Source organism: Lissotriton helveticus, chromosome 10, assembly GCF_964261635.1.
Source record: "Lissotriton helveticus chromosome 10, aLisHel1.1, whole genome shotgun sequence".
Lineage (NCBI taxonomy): Eukaryota > Metazoa > Chordata > Amphibia > Caudata > Salamandridae > Lissotriton > Lissotriton helveticus.
This window is the reverse complement of record NC_136071.1, coordinates 258,128,385-258,148,438: the sequence shown is the minus strand read 5'-3', so window position 1 is coordinate 258,148,438 and position 20,054 is coordinate 258,128,385. Positions and strand designations below refer to the sequence as shown.

The 20,054-nt window shown below is 42.1% G+C and overlaps 1 protein-coding gene across 2 annotated transcripts in view; it reads right to left on the bottom strand.

Annotated features, from left to right (window-relative positions):
• PLCD1 (phospholipase C delta 1) overlaps positions 1–20,054 on the bottom strand; it is a 298,909-nt gene that overhangs the window by 51,039 nt on the left and 227,816 nt on the right. For both annotated transcript variants that reach the window (XM_078665274.1, XM_078665273.1), the window contains exons 5-8: positions 17,708–17,936; positions 12,233–12,434; positions 8,334–8,478; positions 6,637–6,786 (exon numbers count right to left, since the gene is read on the bottom strand). In XM_078665274.1, the coding sequence (XP_078521400.1) occupies positions 6,637–6,786; positions 8,334–8,478; positions 12,233–12,434; positions 17,708–17,936 (726 nt within the window). The remainder of the gene's footprint in view (positions 1–6,636; positions 6,787–8,333; positions 8,479–12,232; positions 12,435–17,707; positions 17,937–20,054) is intronic.

The window sequence follows — 20,054 nt, the reverse complement described above, 5'->3', positions numbered from 1 at the left end:
CCCCCTCCCCTTTAAAAAAATACAGACCTGAGGGATGGGGTCCCCTGGGCCTAATGAGGCATGGGAAGGGGGTGGGGGGCACGAGGCTCCTCCCCTTTAAAATAAATATAGTCATGGGGGGTGGGATCCCCACAGTGTAACTAGACTCAGGAAGGGGGGCTGTGTGACCCCTCGCCTTAAAAAAAAAGGCCCTGTCCCGGGATGGGTTTCCCAGGATCTGACAAGGCTCTGGGTGGGAGGCGTGCAGTCTCCCTCTCTTTTTAAACAAAATACAGCCCCATGGGAAAGGGTCCCCGGGGTTCAGAGAAGGGGGGCCACATGGTCCCCCTCCTTTTTTTTTTTATTGGTTTGGCCCCGGGGTTACGATCACTGGGGCCTAATAAGGCTCAGGAAAAGGGCCGCGTGGCCCACCTCCCATTTTTTAATTTATTTGGCCTCATGGATGTGGACTTTAGGGCCTATTAAGACTCGAGGAGGGGCCCTGCCCTCCTCCCCTGTTTATCTGTATTTGGCCCTGGGAGATGGGGTCCTCTAGGCCATAATAAATATGTTTTGGCCCCAGGGGGATAGGACACCCCTATGCTGTCCACTCCAGTTTTACACATTACTCTATAACCTAGTATGACATTAGAGGCCTGAAAGCAAGTACATAATAGCTCAGAACAATATGAAGCATCATTAATGCAGTCATCTACACACAGTGTCACTCTTCAATATAAAGATTTATAAATCTCTCTCTCTTTCTCTCTCCCCCCCCCCCTTCCCACCCTCCCCTTCCCCCCCTGCTCTGGTAACTATAGCTCGGGTCCTAAGGTGACTATAAATCGCCCCTCCATGCACCTCCTCTCATCAATAATTTCATAGCAAATGTTGCAGTGATATTAACAATGATTTCATAGAAGATGTAATGAATGATGTAATATGTGGGGTATTTGCAGTGCATGGCAGGGGTGCGAGTTATCGACCAGGGTGGCTGGAGGGACTGGCATGTGGCCAGGCCCTGCTTCCAACTCCCCCACAGGCAGCCAACCCCACTCAGCACACAGACAAACAAGAGGTTGGCCACAGGGCATGGCCCCTGCGCAGGCAGCCAACCTCACAGTGCACGGGTTAACCACACCCAAAGGCAGCCAACTCTCCCCCACTGGCTGATGAGTGGGGCAGATATGCCTTCCCTGTCCCCACTGCTGCAGGCAGGGAAGGCATGTTCGCTCCCGTCTGACGGGCAATTTAAAAATGCTCCCGCCAGGTGGGATCAAACATAGGTTTCCATGGGGCGTTCCCCGGAACACAGTTGCCTTTAAAGGCTCAGGGAGAGGGGCCCCCTCCTCTTCCATTATACATTTTGGCCCTGTGGAATGGGGTCTCCGAGACCTGATTAGGCTATGGGAGGAGGGAGGGGGGTGCACCACCTCATTTTTTACTGCATCTCCAGGGGATGGGGTCCCGGGACCTCTTTCCGAGGCACGGGGGGGGGGCGTCCCTTAATTGTTTATGCGGCCCCAGGTGGTGGGGGTCATGAACCTCCCCTCGCCCTCATTTGCGAATGAGCCGGCCCTGAGCCACTTTTGGGGGTGTGGGGGGAATTTATGAAAGGTACAATTTATTTTTTCCACTTTACAATGGATTCGCGGATCCTTCGTAAATTTGCAGCAAAATTATTAAAAAAAAGAAACCTTTTTGTCCCCCTGTGACCTATCCTTCTCCCTTATATTTTTTTTTATGTTAGGACTCTGGACTAAGTCCCAAGTCCTAAGATGGCTGCCGCCCCATCATTGTTGATGTGGTGGCAGTCAATCAGATCTCAACAGGAGATCTGTCGGCTCCAGGGATCCTCTGCGGGGTGAAAAATACAATATTTTTGAGCCTCAATTGCTCAATACTACTGAACGGATTTACAACAAATCGCAAAAAGCTCTCTTTCTGGACCAGGATTTAGCTTTCTGCTATATTTGAAGTAAATCCATTCAAGCAGTATGGCCCTTAGCTTTGTCTAAAGTTCCCATGGAAAAATAAATGGGAGAAACATGTACTGGGACCTCCCCCTTTTTCCTTGGCCCCCACTATACGGATCCTCCTGAAACTTTTCATGCGCAAACTAGTAAAAAATAAAATTCACCTATTTGGAAAGTTTTGTGGAGATTCGTCAAATGGCGCCAAAGTTATTTGCATCAAAAATACATCTTTTTCTATTGCAACATGATTCGAACTATAACTACCCAGTGGCGACCACCACTGGGTAATATATATTGCTCCTTTATGCAAAAAGCCCACCACGCCTGCACTTGTTTCGCTGGTGCTGTAAGCTTCTGCCTTCACTGTATTGAGAAGTACATGGCTAGACAATTTTTTTTATTAACTACATCCCAAAACAGAGCCCATACAGTTTACTATGTATACCACTGGGTGTGGTATTTACCTGGTGTGCAGTTTCTGCTTCATTTCCATTTACAGACCTCAAAAACTGAGACATTGTGGTAATACTGCTTATTTCCCCACTTTCAGAAAGGCGCAAACTCAGAACGTGCAGTGTTTGCCTGCAAAATTATTGACTGCACAATTTCCACCTGATGAAAATTGACAGGCAAGCGCCTACTGGTGAAGTAATTCCAGTGAAACTCAGAATGAGGGCCAAAATGGGATAGGAGAGGCAAACAGCAAGAGCAATAACATAACCGGAACTGGAGAAAGGTTGGGAAATACTAGATAAATAATTAAGAAGCACTATCCTCAAGTTACTTAGAATATTGAAACCAACTGAATGAAAAAAAAATGTTATATGTTACATTATAGCAAATATGCGACACCGCACCTAGGGCCAGAGGTACGACTATTTTTTGCGGTCACAAAAGGGATATCATCCCGTTTATGACTGCAAAAAACGGTGGTGGTATGTACAAACTCTATTATGCGAGTCACTGAATTGCAAAATAGCAATTGCGACTCGCAATTAGTAACGGGCGTGCCAAGAGCGTCCCTTCCTTATAGTGAGTCCAGATGGCATGTGCCATTGTTTTGCAACCACATTTGCGGTCGCAAAACACTCGCAGTTTAACACCTACTTCGAATAGGAAGTAAATCACTTGCAAACTGGAAGGTGTCCCCAGGGGACCCCGTCCCCTTTGTCAGTGTTTGCGAAAATATTTTTTAAGAGCAGGCAGTGGTCCCAGGGACCTATGCCTGCCCTTAGAAAATGAAACTGAAAAGTTTTGTTTTCTTTTTTAACTGCATCCCGTTTTCCTTTGAGCATTTAAAAAAAAAAAAAAAACTGCATTATTTAAAATTTTGTCACAAACATGGGGGTTTGCTGACCCCAGCAGGCCACCGTTCTTGGAAGTGCTAGCCATTCCCAATGGGGTCGCAAATTGAGCTTGCCTCATGAATATTAATGAGGTATGCAATTTGGGACCCCATTGGGAATTGCAAACAGTGTATGAGACCCTGTTGTGCATTCACTTTAGCGAGTCGCAAATTGCGAGTCGCAATTCGACGCAATTTGCGACTCGCTAAAGTGAATGATCGTACATCTGGCCCCTAGGGTAGTAAAATGAATTGGTTCATGGAAGCACTCTGTTGGAGCAGTAAGGGCAAACACACATTTGGGTTATATTTGCTATTTTGCCGGTAGTGTTGGTGGAATTTTGGCACACTGTGGTATACCAAAATATTTTAGATTCAAAAGAGTTTGGTAAATTGTCGAACAGTCTTCAGTACATTAACTGAAATAGGCTTACCCCGGTGGTTCTTGGGTGTCATTGTTTGGCTATTATGCTTTACCAATGGCTAACATATTGATTACGAGCAGTGAGGTGGAACCACATACTTCTCAGAATAGGCTCTAGAATTAGTAAGAGAGCAGAGTTTAAAACGTCAATATAGATTCAGAATAGACAATGTGGTAAATTAGAGAGGGTGATGGAATTGCTTGTTAGTTATCGAAGCTCGAGGCTCTATCAACAGAGATGTTTTAGGCATGGGCAAAGTGGGTAAATGCCCAGAGGCTCACACATTCCAGGGGGCCCTTGGGAAAGCAAACTTCATCTCTCTTGAGCTTCCCTCTTTCTATTTCTATGTCTGAGCCTCTTCTTCTCTCTGCCAACCCAGTACCTCTGTCTCTCTTTGCCTTGTCATCTTAAGGATTTTTGGGGTCTTCAGAAAGACATATTTCAACTGAGTTTGAAACCATTTCTGAAAGTTTTGCATCATAAAGACCACAAATAGCACAAAAGGAGTAATGAATACAAAGTTGTTACGAATAAGGAGCTCCAAAATACATCTTGCCCAGGGCCCCAAAAAGCCTTAAGACAACACGGTCTTTCAGTGAAGAGGTATCCACACTTTCTAAAATGTTTGATAGCAAAACATGCCTTGCAATAAACTGGGAAGAAATGTTACAAAGGAGGATGGCTAGGCATTTAAAAAATTAAAACCATGCAAAACGGAGTTTCAGCTGTATATAACGTGTCTCTTCATGTTGTGTCACTATCGCTCTGGGCAAGTTTGCAAAAACACTTGGCTTCGTCGTTGGCCTGTAGTTCTACATAGATCTCCAAGTGATGAAATTCACATATCAGCTAACTACCATTTCTCTTCGGTTTAATCAATAACATATTTTAACATATTTTATCAAACCTGCCAACTTTCTAACATTTTCATCTTTCATCCTCTGAGCAAGGTTTAAGTACTTAGTAGTGGGGGAGGGAGCCTCCAGAGGGGTCAGGTCTTTCAGCCATTCACTACCACACCATCTATTTAGGGGTACTGGAAGGGGTGGGACCAAGGAGAGAGTTTAGGGGGTGGGGCTCTTCTCCAGGCAATGCATTAACATCCTCTCATCCCCCAAGCCCTGAAAAAAACAAGCACCTGCAATGCAATAGGTCTCGCACTTACGCGAGTTTAAGCTATTGGCATTGTAAATGACAATGCCTTTTATTTATGTTTTGGTTTTTAAAACATAAATAAAAGGCATTGTCATATACAATGCCACTAACTCTCAATAATGCGAGACCTATTGCATTCCAAATGCTTGAAGGTATGGCTGAGTTGCCCCCTTCCCTCTCCCATGGCCCCTGAAGAGCTCCCAGTTTGCTATGAGTTATATAAACAAGCCGATGGTCACAACTGGGCACGAGTGACTCTCCTGCAGTAAGAGAAACTCATGCTGGTGCTTGCAGACTAAAGAAGACATACCGTGTAACAACCAAAGTAAAAGGGCCAGTCCTCATGGGGGTTACAAATGAAGGCAAGGCAGTACTAAGGAGGGACTAACAAGCCTAATAACGAATCAGGAGCCAGCATTTATGATGGACAATGACACAAGCCAATGACAAATATGGGCGGAGAGTGGGCTGGGCTGTAAGTACATACTCAAATACAGCATGACTCCCAGAGCAGCATATGAGTTGCCCAGGCTCGACCTAAAGAGCTTCTGAGGCTGTGCTGATGCACTGGGCAGTCAGGTGAGAAGAGCCTCCACACATGAGCTGGAAACCTACTCTATACATGGGTTTCCAGTTCACTTTGCTTTCACCATCTGGTATAAGCTCATTATCGGCAGTTTGTGCAATAGGAGCGAATATTGTGTGAAACACTGTGGCACCACGTGAGTTGGCAGGTATGCTTTTCCCCCCCAAGCTACAGCAAAGCCCTAGTGATTTCTAGCACTCATAACCATTTGTAAAGCGCATAACCTGCAATTACTATGGGTGCGTAGCACTTTCAGCATAAAAACACAAACATTGCGAAAATGTAATAAATATGTACATTCTGAATGTAGGGTTATTTCCAGTTTCTGACAACTGCCTCAATAACCTGCTTTTCATGCTTTTTCTGCTCTGCAGGCGTGGCACCTTCAGCTTAATCCTTTCAGGCTGGCAACTTCCAAGAACAGATCATGTTTCCCTGATGAGAGTGAGTCATGTTTCCCCTATGATAATCTCCTCTTGAATGTCAGCCAGAATGAAACCGATCTTCCCACGGCTAGACTTCTAGCCATCTATCCCCAATACTGTTCAACGGCGAGAATATTCCACAGAAATCAAGTTTTCTTTTTAAATATGAACATGTATAGATTACATATTTGGACGGATGTTGTGGTTCTTGAACAACTTTTTTACGTCAAGCTCGGTAGGTTGCCACATATTTTAAGCGCATTATGTGTAATCACTTTTATCAGCATAATGTATCAGTCCTCAGAGGGTAGAGGCCTGGATCATACCTAGATAACCCACCACTTATCCAACCAACCATCCCACCACTCATCTACCCCAAGCAGACACCACGGCTCACACACAGACCTTTCTTGCTCCAAATCCACCCATGAGAAAAGTTAGGGCACACACAAAACACCAACACTAGTAAGCTGTAAGTTAACCAGGGACAGGGCTTCGATTTACCAGTGATTGGAGAAAGATTGCCTGAAAGCAGCAGTAAAACTGAGAAGAAACAGGTGGGAAGGAAGGTAAGTCAAGTGGTGATGACCTTAAGCTAGCCCACGACATTAGCAGCTGGTATGATCATTCTCTTACATCCGTTCACATTTGTATGCCATAACTCAGCAACTATGTTGTTTCACTTGTATAACAAGTGTATCCATCCATGCAAGCAGATTACCGACCAAATCAGCAGCCGACGTACCTCGGGTGATGGGAAATCATCTAGGTTACTGTTGAGTGGCACGGTAAGCAGAAGGTCTCCCAAGATGGTCTTCATGTGATTGGCAATCACCATCTGTTGGTCCACGGTGCAGTGGTTCTCCAGGGAAATTATAACTGGGTAAGGAGACGCCTGTCAACGAAAGCGATACACATCTGTGGTCAATGGCACATGACGCTGGTCTTATTTTAACAACCCACTGACTTCATGCTCTTTCCAGTAGCCTTTCTCCTTTTATCCACCAGTTCTCTTATTCTCATCGTCTCTTACAGCCAATCAAACAGTTTTCTTAACCATCATAAACTTTGTCTTCTGCCACCACATGCACTTTCTGCCCCATATAGTCACCTACTCCATTTTTCCTCCCCACCCTCCCCAGCCACTCACACACTCATCCACCCTCACATACTCACCACTTTTTAGAATTGTGTACAAAACCAGTACGAATCATTAATTGACAGTTTCCCACCACCTAAACAAAAATATCCAACGTTCAGACTTAACATTATGCCTTAGATTTAGGAACTTTTGAGTATTTTTTTCTCGTTTGTTCTCTAAAACACCTCAAAGCACTCTTTTTTCTTTTTTTGTGGGCGGGGGGCAAACTTGAATCTTCTACATATTTCAAAGAATTATTAAAATATGTATGTTTTGCCTTTCATATAGTATTTTGGATTACTTTTTATTCATTGTTTTAAACTGAAAGGTTTGAGTGTAAGAAATTACTGATTACTGATTTAACAATATTTAGTGCTTACAGGAATTAGACCATTGGGCAATGAAGTTAATGATATACAATGGTTTTAATATTATTAAGTTACCACATCACAAGGAAACTTTCCTACTTGACCCAAAGCTGAAGAAATTGTCAGCAACCACTCAACTTATACCATATGCAGCTTTTTAAAAAAATATATCCAACAAGTCATCATCGAAATGTGTGTCTTTCTGCTTTTTCCAGTCCTGATTAAATCCGATATAAAATTGTTTACATCACGTCTGTATGACAGAAAGCAGTATGTTCAAATGGACTCATCCTGTTCACTATGGACATTAATTTGGAGTGACCAAGCGTAGCAGCTGATATTATTGACCTATCTTTTGGTTTACCTGGTACTGATTGTGTCACTCCTGGACTCAGTGGGTGTGATGGAGGAGGTAGGAAAAGAAAGTTAAAAAGGCCTCCAACAGCCCTGCTTCTTTCCTGTGAAAGAAGGAAGCTCTAACTGGCTAATCTTAGACCCAGTTTATCCCATAAATGTGGTCAACCGGTGGGGATCAAGCTTCAGAGTAGGGGTCAATGGCAGAGGGACCACCATGTCCCTCATTCCTCAGCTGTTGCGGCCCATCCGAATTTAGAAATGGCAAATCTGGCTGGTGGCCTTTATTTCCTGTGAAGAAGTCTTGCCTCCATGGCTGCAGTCGCTTTGTTGGAAAAAAAATACTGCAGGTTTGAAAGGCCTGTGAAGATAACAGCTCTGTTGTACTTAGAACATTTCCAAAAATATATCTCCGTGAGGCGGGTCCATCTTCAGAAACGGCATCACCAGCGTTCTGTATGCACTAGGAGAGGACTCTGAGTGAATGGGACCCACTTCTAATTGAGAACAGTAATCAAATTATGGGAAAAGTTTTTTGACAGATTAGTAGGATGTACTAAGAGTGGTTGGTTGTCTTACTTTGAAAGCATACTTCTTGATAGCATGCATGACATCGCTAAAGAGGATCTTGGAGGTAAGCGTGTACCCGTGGTAAATCACCGGTTCTGAATTAGGCCCATTCCAACAGTCGAGCTCCACACAGCGGCAGCCTTTAGACAGGGCTCTGGAAACAACAAAGAATGTGTTATTCTTCTTCACTGGTGCAGTATTACAATGTTAATTATCCATGAGAATTCACATACTCATTAAAATTTAATATATTGCATACACGATTTGCTATTTAAAAAAAATCCGTTCAATATGCATTTTCATATTTTTTGTGGTTTTTGTTTCTTCTCCATTGTTGGGCTAAAATGGAAAGTTTTTTGATGCCTCTGTGTTTTTTTTAATAATTTTGTTTATTTGGATTACACTCCTCCACAAGTACTTTTTGTTACTATGCCCTGCCATTTTTGCTAAGGCCGTTCCCAATGTGATATCACTTCATCTGGGTTCACTAGTAGGCCTCTCCTTATTTCACTCTGATTATACACAACAAACTGCCCTAACAGAAGCTACAACAAATGGGCTGTCAGTGAGATTAAGTTAACCCCTTCCATGATGATGACGGCCCCCAGCTGTCATTCACTACGGGCTCGTGTGCTGATGACGGCTGGGGGCCGTCATAAACCCGCCCACTCGCGATTCTGCCGCACAGGCGCAGAATCGCGGCCGCATGGAAGGGGTTAAAGGGGGAAATAAATGAAAAACAGTGCTCTAAAAAGGATCCACAAGGAAAAACAACCACAGTGATAACAAAAGCATAATAAGTCGTATATAACCATACAAAAATAGTCAAGAAAAAAGTCAACAGAATAGATCATGCTAATATATGAAAATCACTTTCAGCCTTTTTACATATTATGTAACTTATGCATACATCCATAACTATTACCTGTTATCATCGTTTTCAACCAGGATTCAAGTTCGCAAAATCTAAAACTGGCCTCATGTATACATACACATATTAAAAAACAATTTGCATGAATTGAATGCATTAGGGTCTAGTTGTGTAGGTGTAAGCAGAAGTTTGTCAGAGAGGGTTGCAAGGTGAGCTCCATAAAGGATCTTTTTGCCCGGGTATCACTAGAGTCTACTAAAGGTAGAAGCTCTCAATCTCTACTCGGATTGCTGAAATCAGCACATCAACATCAGTACTGAACTGATGCTGTCAGTGTAACTTCAGTAATTGTTAGCTTTGCTACAGCTTTGCAAACCAGATATAGCTACTAAATAAAAATATGTTAACCAAACAAAAAAAGCCAAGGCTTCCCTCATTCTAGACAAATCAGATTTCAAATGTATTTGACTAAAGTAACATTTGGAAGCAAACCACCACTGCTCCTCAGACACAAATAGCAGCTATTATACAGGCTGGATCATGAACAGTCGCACTGAGACAGAGCATTGCTTGGTACCGGTTTTAAAACACAGCACTCTATACAGAGTAGAGGTGGGCGAGCCACTAAAAGCTTGCGCCAGGCTTGGGCTTGAAGCCAGGCTCTGGTTCAGCTCGAGGTCGTGTTGGAACCCCGAGCCCATAATGTACCGAGCTTTGGCTTCTGCTTGCCCTTTAATAAGCATGCCTCAGGACCTCAACTGCTTGCTAGGAAAACTCAGCACTTCTAGCACCTAATAAAAGTTCAGCAATTCCTTAAAGATTCACCGCCATAGCAAATCTTTCTAACACTTTTCAGTTCACCCCTCTCCTGTTTCTGTGCATTCTTCCCTTTTACTGTGTCACCGATTTCTAATTAGTGATTTGCTGTATGTTTTGGTGATTTGTATAAACCACATGAATATGCCAAAACTTTCATACTTGGGCACTGTAAAAAAAATAATGACAGTAAACCAACCAATAGAAAAAGTATGAGCAGACCTGAGAAAGTAAAAGAAAGAGGCCAAATTATTACTCTGAACTTGGATAAGGCATTCTCACTTACATTTATCCAGACACCAGGGTGAGGGATCTCTTGTACACACATCAATTGAAGCATTTACACTCTCTTTCCAAGCCGAACTCACATCAACAAAATTATGTCACGTACCCACATCTTCTACCAACTATCACGCAGACTGAGACCAGAACACCCCTAGAAATGCATCACTATTTAAAGTTTCAGAATTAAAGCATTCTAATTTCAAACCCCAAAATAATCTTATTTTAACATATTTTCTATCCCTTATGAGCTAGTGGCCCTTAAAATGACAGAATAAAAAATTCACTTGAATGGAGCAAGTTCAAAATATTGGTATTATGAACTCCAGTGAACCTTTTGACCCTAATAATCTGATAAATTTGACAGAAAGTCCCTTTGAAGTCTAAAACCGACCTTTATGGAGAATAGGGTGAACACTGATGTGCTGGTTTTGATATTGATACATTAAAATGTGTTTGCCTTCCAAAATGAGAGGATTAAGTTATTGATTTATTTAAATTGTATTTATCATTTTCAATACATGCTAACAGCCTAATGGAGCTTCTCACTATTTTGTGGGCCAAGTGCTGTAGGTAAAAGAATGATGAATCAGATGAGTAAATATATGGTCTAACTGGTACATTTTGTAGAAGATGATAGTCTGGAATGTTCCAAAGTTGAGAGGTAACAGGAAGGAATTCATGGTGATAAAGCCATGCAGTGCAGGGATCTTCCTCCAAATGTGCATACCTCACTGGGTGGAGTGAGAGAATTGTGGAAGATCTACACATAATTCAGCTTATTCTTTTCTGGGAACAGGAGGCCTTGGGCTGCAACCCGCACTTAAACCAGGTAACCCGCTGTTGTGTTGCTTAAAATTAAATATTAGCAGGGAAGAGCACTGATTGTTTGACACAGAACTCCTGTTCACTCTGCCTTTTCAAGGGTTTATGGCACTATGATTGTGGATTAAAGGGTCCCTAATACATTGCTCTAGGACCGAATATCGCTGGCAAGTACATGCTGTTGTGATCGTAAAGTATGAAGTTCCCTTGAATCTGTTTATAGGATTCATCTGCCACAAAGAAGGTCCAATTTCTACCTTAATAACAATCGCCACAGTACTTGCTAAAAAAGTTGAGCATTCTACAGAGACAACTTAGCTTCTTACCCATCATTTTGCCTTGATATGTGAAAGACATGTTGAAACGCTTGCTATATTTTGAATCAAATGAAAAATTAAAGTGTGACAAAACCATTTACATGAAAAACTTATAGGAAGGTTCTGCCACAAACCTTTCTTTGTAACCTTTACCCTTTGGTACATGATTTGTACTGAAAGCAGATTATGGGAGGTCAACATTAGGTGTATGGTCAGTTGGTGCATGAGCATCAGCTTCTTAAAATAACACGTGTAGCCAGGCAGTGACTTCTAAACCTTGAAGAGGGTTCAACTTAGACCATCTGTTTGACTGGTTACAACTTGAGGAACTTTACCACTGGCATGATGTGGTCTTTTCAATTTATTTCAAGGTTTATGAGGTTTGCATCAATGGATAATTAAGTGGGTAGTTTCACCAATGCTCATAACCTATGGGAAATTAGGCTTGAGAAATATGGAGTTACAAATATACAAGCTACTATAACATATGTTTAGTGCCATAATGTAGGCAATGATTACTAATGTGAAATAAGTCGAAACGTGTCTGCGACAAATTTAGAAGTTCAAAAATTTTGTTAGAATTCCATACAAAAGATTCACACCTAAATAAATTACTGTAAAAAGTCATAATTAGGCTTTTTTTGAACTGAGTTGTCTCACACTTAATGGATCGTTCCCTGCATTAGACTGCCACACAAATTTACAAAACAAAAAATTGTACATGCAACAAAATCAAAGCATCACTCAAAGGCTCATGCATAAGAAACGCCCAAAACAGTTTTGAGTGCCATGTTTACCGTATGTAGGCCTCGGTACTGCTAGGCCCCTTCAGCTGATCATCCATCAGGTAGGTATTGTGCGAAGAGGAAATGAAATATTGACTGAGAGGCTTTGTCATGTCCTGGTAAACCTTTTTGTGTGCCACGTCAAAAATATTCCCATAATCAGACAGCAGGTAGAGCAAGAAACCATCTTTAGTCAATGCATTTTGTTTCTTGGCTGCAAAACATAATGGAAATGGAAATCACAAAAAAAATCTGCAAACATAACTACGAATTTTTCGAAATGCGGAGTTGCTTTTTTTTTTTAGCTAAGTATGATACACCTCAATGGCCCTGATTACAAGTCAAACAGAGAAGAATTAATGAATGGATTACCACTCTGCTTGATTATTAGTGAGTAGGTTTTGCCAAATTAGGTTTTTCTGGGTGTGGGAAAACTCTATACAATTTTTACGGCCAGTAGCTCCAACTTGAAATATTGCATGAGGCTTTGGCTGCAGTAGCAGCTAAGACTCATTCCCTGTTCTTTTTTTCAGGACAATCATGTCTGAAATTACCTTTCCCTGCTCTTCCCTACCCTCCCCACCACCTCTCTTACCTCCCACCCTTCCCAGAGTTCCAAGCACGCATTTGCCACCTGGTCAGACCAGGCGGTAAACGTATTAATTAAATCCAATCGAACTGGGAATTCTGTGTTTTACGACAGGAAAGGTTGGTCCTACATGGTAATTCCCCATGTTTGGGTAATTAACTCATAATTTGACAGTGCTGAGGTGGATTTACTACAAAGTAAGTTTACATTTACATGAAAATGAATTGTTAACCCAGTACCACCTAACTTGTAATCAGGGTCTGTCTGGTTTATTCCTAAACAAATAGCAACTCCATTACTATTGATATTTCTTACTCTGGCCTCTTATTTTCTTTTATAATTTCTGTTAATTTAAGCCACTATAGCAGACCAGCTAGGTAATATGACTGCAACGAACATTCTGTGCATGCCACCAGCAGATCATGAAGTTGGGTCCGGTAGGTCTGCCTTAGCCTTTAGAACTGCCGACTTTGATAAAATGAGACCCTTTAAGAGGGATACTAGTAACGTCTTCCCTCACTGCAGTGAGACTTCAGGAAGCATCAGGGCCTATTTTAACGGGACTTTGGTAATATCTAGACAAGAGCATTTCAACTGAGAACATGCGTAGATCTAGACTACTTACTCCAAGTTCTGCCACCTAAAAGAAAAGTATGTGCCATACACGTTCAGTGAGAAATTGTACTAACATAGGCTTTCACTGGTACTAAACAAAGGATGTCTTATTATATTTGAATGATTTTATGTAAGTAATAATCCACTTTGTGGCAGCATGTTGATATAACGTTATAGAAGTGCCCTTTCAGAGTGCATTATGGAAGAAGAGATTGAAGGGCATGCAGAACTACCACATCAAAAACAAGACATCACACTTGGCACACTGATGTTGGGATGCATTCATTACCAAACTTCTCGGACTGAAAAGGACTCTGCCTGTTCCGCTCCACAGTAGCTGTTTTGAGAAAAACACTTTGCCAGTCAATTCATAACACATGACAACGCTTACCCAGAAAAACACAAAACTGAGTGTCACATGCCCAAAGTCACAAAATATGTATTTGTGGGCTTTGCGACTGATGCAGCAACAGAAGAAATCAAGTGAGACCACGAGGGAACACATCTGATTTTAGTAGGAGTAGAATGTGAAAAGAGGAAACATTGATTAGGAGGAAGGGTTGTGGAGTCCCTGGGCTCAGAGTACATACCGCTCAGGCTACTAAATATATTTGCGGAGTACCCATATTGTGCTCACAATCTCAACCGACCCTCATGGGTGCTTGAATGATCAATAATGGGGATCTGATACATTTGGTAAAGTCCCTTTCCTCCATATAAAGATGCAAAAGGGGTCAAATTGAATCGGGCATGCAAAATGACTGCCGTCATCAGAATAGGACTTCTAATGCAAATCTTTATGCTCGTTATGTAGATTGTTAAATTAGGTAATAACTCTTTCTCCGCGTCTTTTTCTTCTATAATCATATCTTAAGTTCTGATTCTTTACTGATCGAGGGGTTTATGCTTCTTAGATCTTATTTTCTATGCAGTGTATAACTCCTTGATGCTTAAGCTCTCTTGTTCATCAGTCAGTCAATAACTCTCCAGCTGATTCTCTTCCATTGGACCAAGACTTTGGAGACATTTCTTATGCATTTTATTTTTCATCTCTTCTTAACATGGTTATGAGAGAATGATTTGGTGTCTTAACTGCTGGGTTTCTTCTTAAGCATAACTAGGGAGCCATGTGAAATCAACACTTGTTTCTTTCATTTGTTTCCATGATGCTGGTTCTTGACATCAAAATAACCTTCTCTGTTCGTGCCACTTGTAGTTTACTAGATATGGTTGAGGGCAGTCAGCTCTTTGAAAGAGTCTCTCATGGAAGTCCAGTCAGGGTTTAATTTTTGTTTCTTATAGCATGTTTTGATCGGTTTCATATTTTTTAAGGAGAACCTTTGGTTCTACAAGGGTATTTTGCCTTGACCAGATTATTTTCACTTGCGTCGTTGGCAAGTCTGCTTCTGAGGCGATTACATTTTTCAATAGACTGGGAACTTCATTCACTATCAACTCCTTCATCGATTGTCGACCAAATGATGACATGCTAATGCACTTCTTCTTGCTGTGTATCTGAGAGAAGCTTGTCTGGCCAGAAAAGCGACACACCCTCAATCCAGTCCATTATTGTGATCTCGCTATAGATTATCGGTAGGTCACTTTAGGTCTGCCTCTTGCTCATGACTGGATGGATTTATTGATTGTGACAAAACTATGCTCACGATATAAAGGCTTTCATACCTTTTTTAGTGTTTGTCTCACACGTGAAGTACTTTGATTTCACCTGATATTTTGACAGATTGAGTGTATCCTTCCCCTGCTGACGTCAAGATGTTTATTTTTGCATGTCTCAGAGGGATTTGAACTTTCACACTTGAAAGGAGAAGCAGGTCATATCCTTCCTCTTTCTCCTCGTACCTTGGTTTGTCTTTGTCTCTCCCAGCCTCCCTGTCACCACCCAACTTCTCGAGTCATCCTTGGATCTATCGTTCTCCTACACTGCCTCTGTATCACACTCTTGCAAACTCCCTTCACCCCTGCCCTGCACTTCCTGGTCTATGCTGACGACACAAGCACAGGTGTCTCTCCATGTCTACCTCTCCCTCTACCTGCCATGCTGACACTCCGTTGACCCCTTATTGCAGGTATTGACTTAGCCAATGCATGATGAACTGCAGCATGCACAAGTGTGGTCAAAACCAATAGGGAGACCATCTTAAATGTAATTTTGTATACCTGCAAGATGGCGTCCTGTTGTTTTAGGCACAACACAACAGCCATTTTGGAACAGTATAAAAATACTATTTCGACTGCTTGTCGCAAACCATTCAAAATTCATTGTCACAGAGTCTCAACGCATCATGGCGACCATCTTGGGAGCACAAAATTCCAATTTGGCAACCAGTTGCTATTAGCCTTGCCAATGCTTATGCTGCAATCCTAGACAACAGGCAGAAAAAAAGGAGTGGTAATGCTTGGTTAACTATGCATCCTGTGATTTGAAACCCTGTTTATACTAATATAACATCCTGACTGCAAGTACCAAAATGCAAATAAAACAAGCAATTGGTCTGGCTTGCATTTTGGGTTCTGAATATTTAAAAAAAAGCCTGCTGTAGTGAAAGACTAAACAAAGAAAAGAGTACTGTCTATGTACGAAGCATTTAAAGGATAAAGAATTTAAAGCATAAGTATACAGTGAACCTTTGAGATGTAAAATAGTTCCTCAGGCACTGCATGCAAGCACTCCAGAAGGGGCCGACTAACACACCATGAAGACATAGCTTGCTGTGAGACATAAATACTCCTCCAGGTGACACTGGTTTCCTATTATATGTGCCACCCCCACTTTGGTAGTGCTTTAGGGATGAAAGTCACATTCTGGAATTGGACTTTTTTATGAAGTGTATTATGCAGCGCTTAAAGGTCCACACACTTCATTGGGAGCTTACCTACTGTCCCTTTTTGGGACGTAAATCTCTTTCATTGCAAGGTTAATATATCTGGGTGCGGTCACCCTATTCAGTACATTTCTACGTGATATTACTTGCATACTTGCTTCTCTGCACACCGTCAACCTATTGCATTTTCAACGATATTTAAGAGGGTAATGCCACTAAAGTAAATGGAGAATAAACCATTTTAGGCTGGCTGGCAGGGCAACCCAATGGAAGATTATGCCAGTGTTTAGTGAGTCAGGAGTGTGTTTATGATTGAAAGAGAGTGGCAGTCTCCAAGTGAGTGAGTTGATCTAGTATTAAGTCTCAACACACACAAGAAGTAAACAAGTGCTGATGAGGAAAGATGGCCTGCTATTTTGAAAAGTGCAGATATTTAGGTTAACACTGCGTTATAAATAGGGCTCCTGGTTTTATGGTATTTCTTTTTTTAACATTTCAGTCTATTTATCCATATTTATTTTTAGGCCATCTTATTGGTATTTATCCATATTTATTTTGTGATTTGAGAATAAATGGAGCCGTAAAATTGTATATTTCCACGTTTATTTAACTCTTGGACGTGCACTCATACCTGGATGCCTGTCGCATTTTAGCAAATTAAGCAGCCACGTATAACAAAATCCAGCTACATATTAGCGTTATACTACAAATATATATTAACATATGCCTATTTTAGGAAATCTCATCGTGGTTTTTAACTCTCCATGCTGTCTATCTTCTCAGCTGTTGCCTAGAATTCATGAAAGACGGCATAGAGAGTCTCTCACAAGGAGCACCATTTTCAAAATGTTCCCACTTATAAAAATAAATACAGTCAGGAAATACATTGTTTTCGGTCTGTACTTATCGGTAAAAATCAGTAAAAACGGAAAACCGGAAGCCTTCATTATAAAGGAGTAACCACCTCCTCCAAACAAACCCATCAGTTTGCTAGTTTAAGGATGATCAACTGAAAACATGTGGCGAAACAGCTTTAAAAAAATAAAGAGATCTGTAGTAAATTACTGCTCTACTGTTCTCCACTGTATAGAAGTCCATGACATCATAGAATACCTGGGTGACTCTCTGGCTCACAGTGTCAGTTGGTCAACTTAGGCGGAGCTGCTTGAAGCTTGCTCCTGGTGAGGCTACATCTGTACTTCCTATCTTCTAACACAAGATCCACTTAGGATATGTTTCTGAGAGGTAAACTTTTGGTTAAAGTGGACAACGTTATTTTCAAGCGATGACAGACCAACACACTATTATGTCAGTTAACCCATATGGTGTGCACAAAATGGATACAATACACATACCTGGGCTACGCTACTCAAGTCAAACACTTATTACATGACACAACACAACTTAACATTGAGCTCCAAGCTCAGGTCTACAACTCACCAGTTTCACTGGGCTCGTATTCTTGGATAAGAGACTGCACAAATTCGAGAGTGACGGTCTCGCGCTGTTCTTCTTCTAGAAACTTCTTAAAGTTATCAGCAGACATAAGTCCATCGCTACTCTGGTACTTGGAAAATATGACTTCTATCTCTTCCCGCTCGGTGAGCAGCTTGTAGAACTCTTCAATTTCGTCATCTTCTAGCGTGTCTGTGTTTGACTTGTCACATTTCTGAGAATTGCAAAAGATTATTTTCCATAACAAAATAAAACTTTCAAAATGAGTACAAATAAAAATATCAGTATGAAGCTGCTCAGAATTAAACTTAAATAAGAGAGCAAAAAATGATGGGCGGAGATGCTGGAATCCACGTAAACCACTGGCAAATACCCTGGCTACATTTCATCCTTTCCCTGGCTGATGACTGTCCCAGGGCACCAGCTCTGAAGCCAATCGCACTCCCTGAGTGCATTCAAACTTAGTGCGCATGTGCATTAAAGTGCTTTTCATGCGCACTGTGCATGTGTTGTGAAGTGAGCTTGATTGGTGCAGCACCTTTGCCACCAACCAGGATCACTGTATTGTGTATGTGCAAAAGGGCACGTTCTCGCTCAAGCAGCACACAGCACCATTCTCACAACTTGATGAACCACCACACCATAGACTCCACCACCCACAACTGACGTTGCCCACTTTGATGGAGTGGCAGCGGCTAGAAGGGAGGCCCCACAACGATAAAATCAATACACAATCCAGTCACCACTGGGAGACCGTCGGGGATCACGCACAAGTGCCTCAACCATTTGCATGCTTACTATCACTTGCACAATCCACAGGTCTACGTCATACATCGCTGTGTGATTAAATGTCATCGCGGAAGCCATCTTTGAGAAAGGGATTCTACACTACATTCTGACACCTTGTACGGCACGACACACTTTGGTGCTCTTTAGGCTGGAACTGGTTAAACAACTGCTGGGCCTTGTAGTGCCACAGCAGGAGGCGCTGGGCATATGGAGCTGGTTTCTTCTGGGGCAGAGGACAAGAGCAATGCATTGTCAATGCCTTTCATGTCAGATTGTGGGAATTGGTTAGGGGAGGGAGGGGAGAAGTAGTCCGGGGTTACTGAACTCAAATTGTGCAAACTGGAGTCTTTTACCTCAGGGGACACCTCTCTACTGGACATAAAGTGAACACCAAGAGCACTCTTAACCTCTTGGACGCTCATGACGAGGGCGCTCTGGTGCTCATGACGAGCTGAGCTCGTCATGACCGCGCCCGTTAGATGGAACGCTCGCACGCTGGGCTGATTCCCCTGCTGTGCTGAACGTTCCATTGGAACGAGCGCGGTCATGACGAGCTCAGCTCGTCATGAGCACCGGAGCGCCGTGGCTCATGACGAGCTGACCTCGTCATGAGGATGGGGGCGCCGCCCCCCAGCACAGCGGGGGAATCCTACCAGCGGCGAAGGGGTTAACACTTGAACATCAGGTTAGTGAGGAAGTCATCGAAGACTTTCTCAGGGAGGTGTTGTGATTTAGCAACTAAGAGCTCTGCAAAGCACACAATAAAAAAAAATGTTTTAAATTCACACATAGCTAAATACTAAAAATAAAATTACAAATTTACACAATGAAAACTAGACCACTCTAGTCCCTCTTGAATGTCTATAAAGGTTTCTCAGAGTTACAAAATTGTAAGCCCCTCCTCAGGGTGTTTACAAACGAAAATCCCTTTCGATTGTATTTGTCACTGAGCTCACAATGCAACCCCTTCCTAATTTTACTCAGCGTTCACAAAGTAAACCCCTTCCTTCACATTAGATTTATCAGGAAGTATGCTATATTACTACTGTGTTTGTCATCAGAGTTTATAATGTAAAAAACCTACCCAGTGTGTTTGTCTTGGGCCACACCATGCAATATCAGTCTTGCTGATGTTGACAAGGGGGCTCATTTAACAATATCTCTATCAGTTAGAGCAAATGAACCTCTTTATAGGCGAATTATAATGCTGCACTACCAAACGTTCATAAATAAGGAGAAAAACAAATGGGCGGAAATAAAGCCTCACTCTCTATACTGCTTTTTAGGTCGAAGCCTACCAGAGAGCGCAGATGTCTGGTTTGCTAATGACACCATTTTTTTTTTTTAAAACAATTTTTATTGTAGTCATACCTGTACAGGCCATTACACACATAGAGGTAGCAACATAAGTTTTAGCAGATATAAAATACATCCCGTCAACCAGTACACAGCCGTTCAGCCCACAACCCGGGGGCCGGGCGGCGTTGAAGCCTCTGCTCACCCATGCCTGACGTTCAATACAGAGGAGCGGTTAGTGTACGGA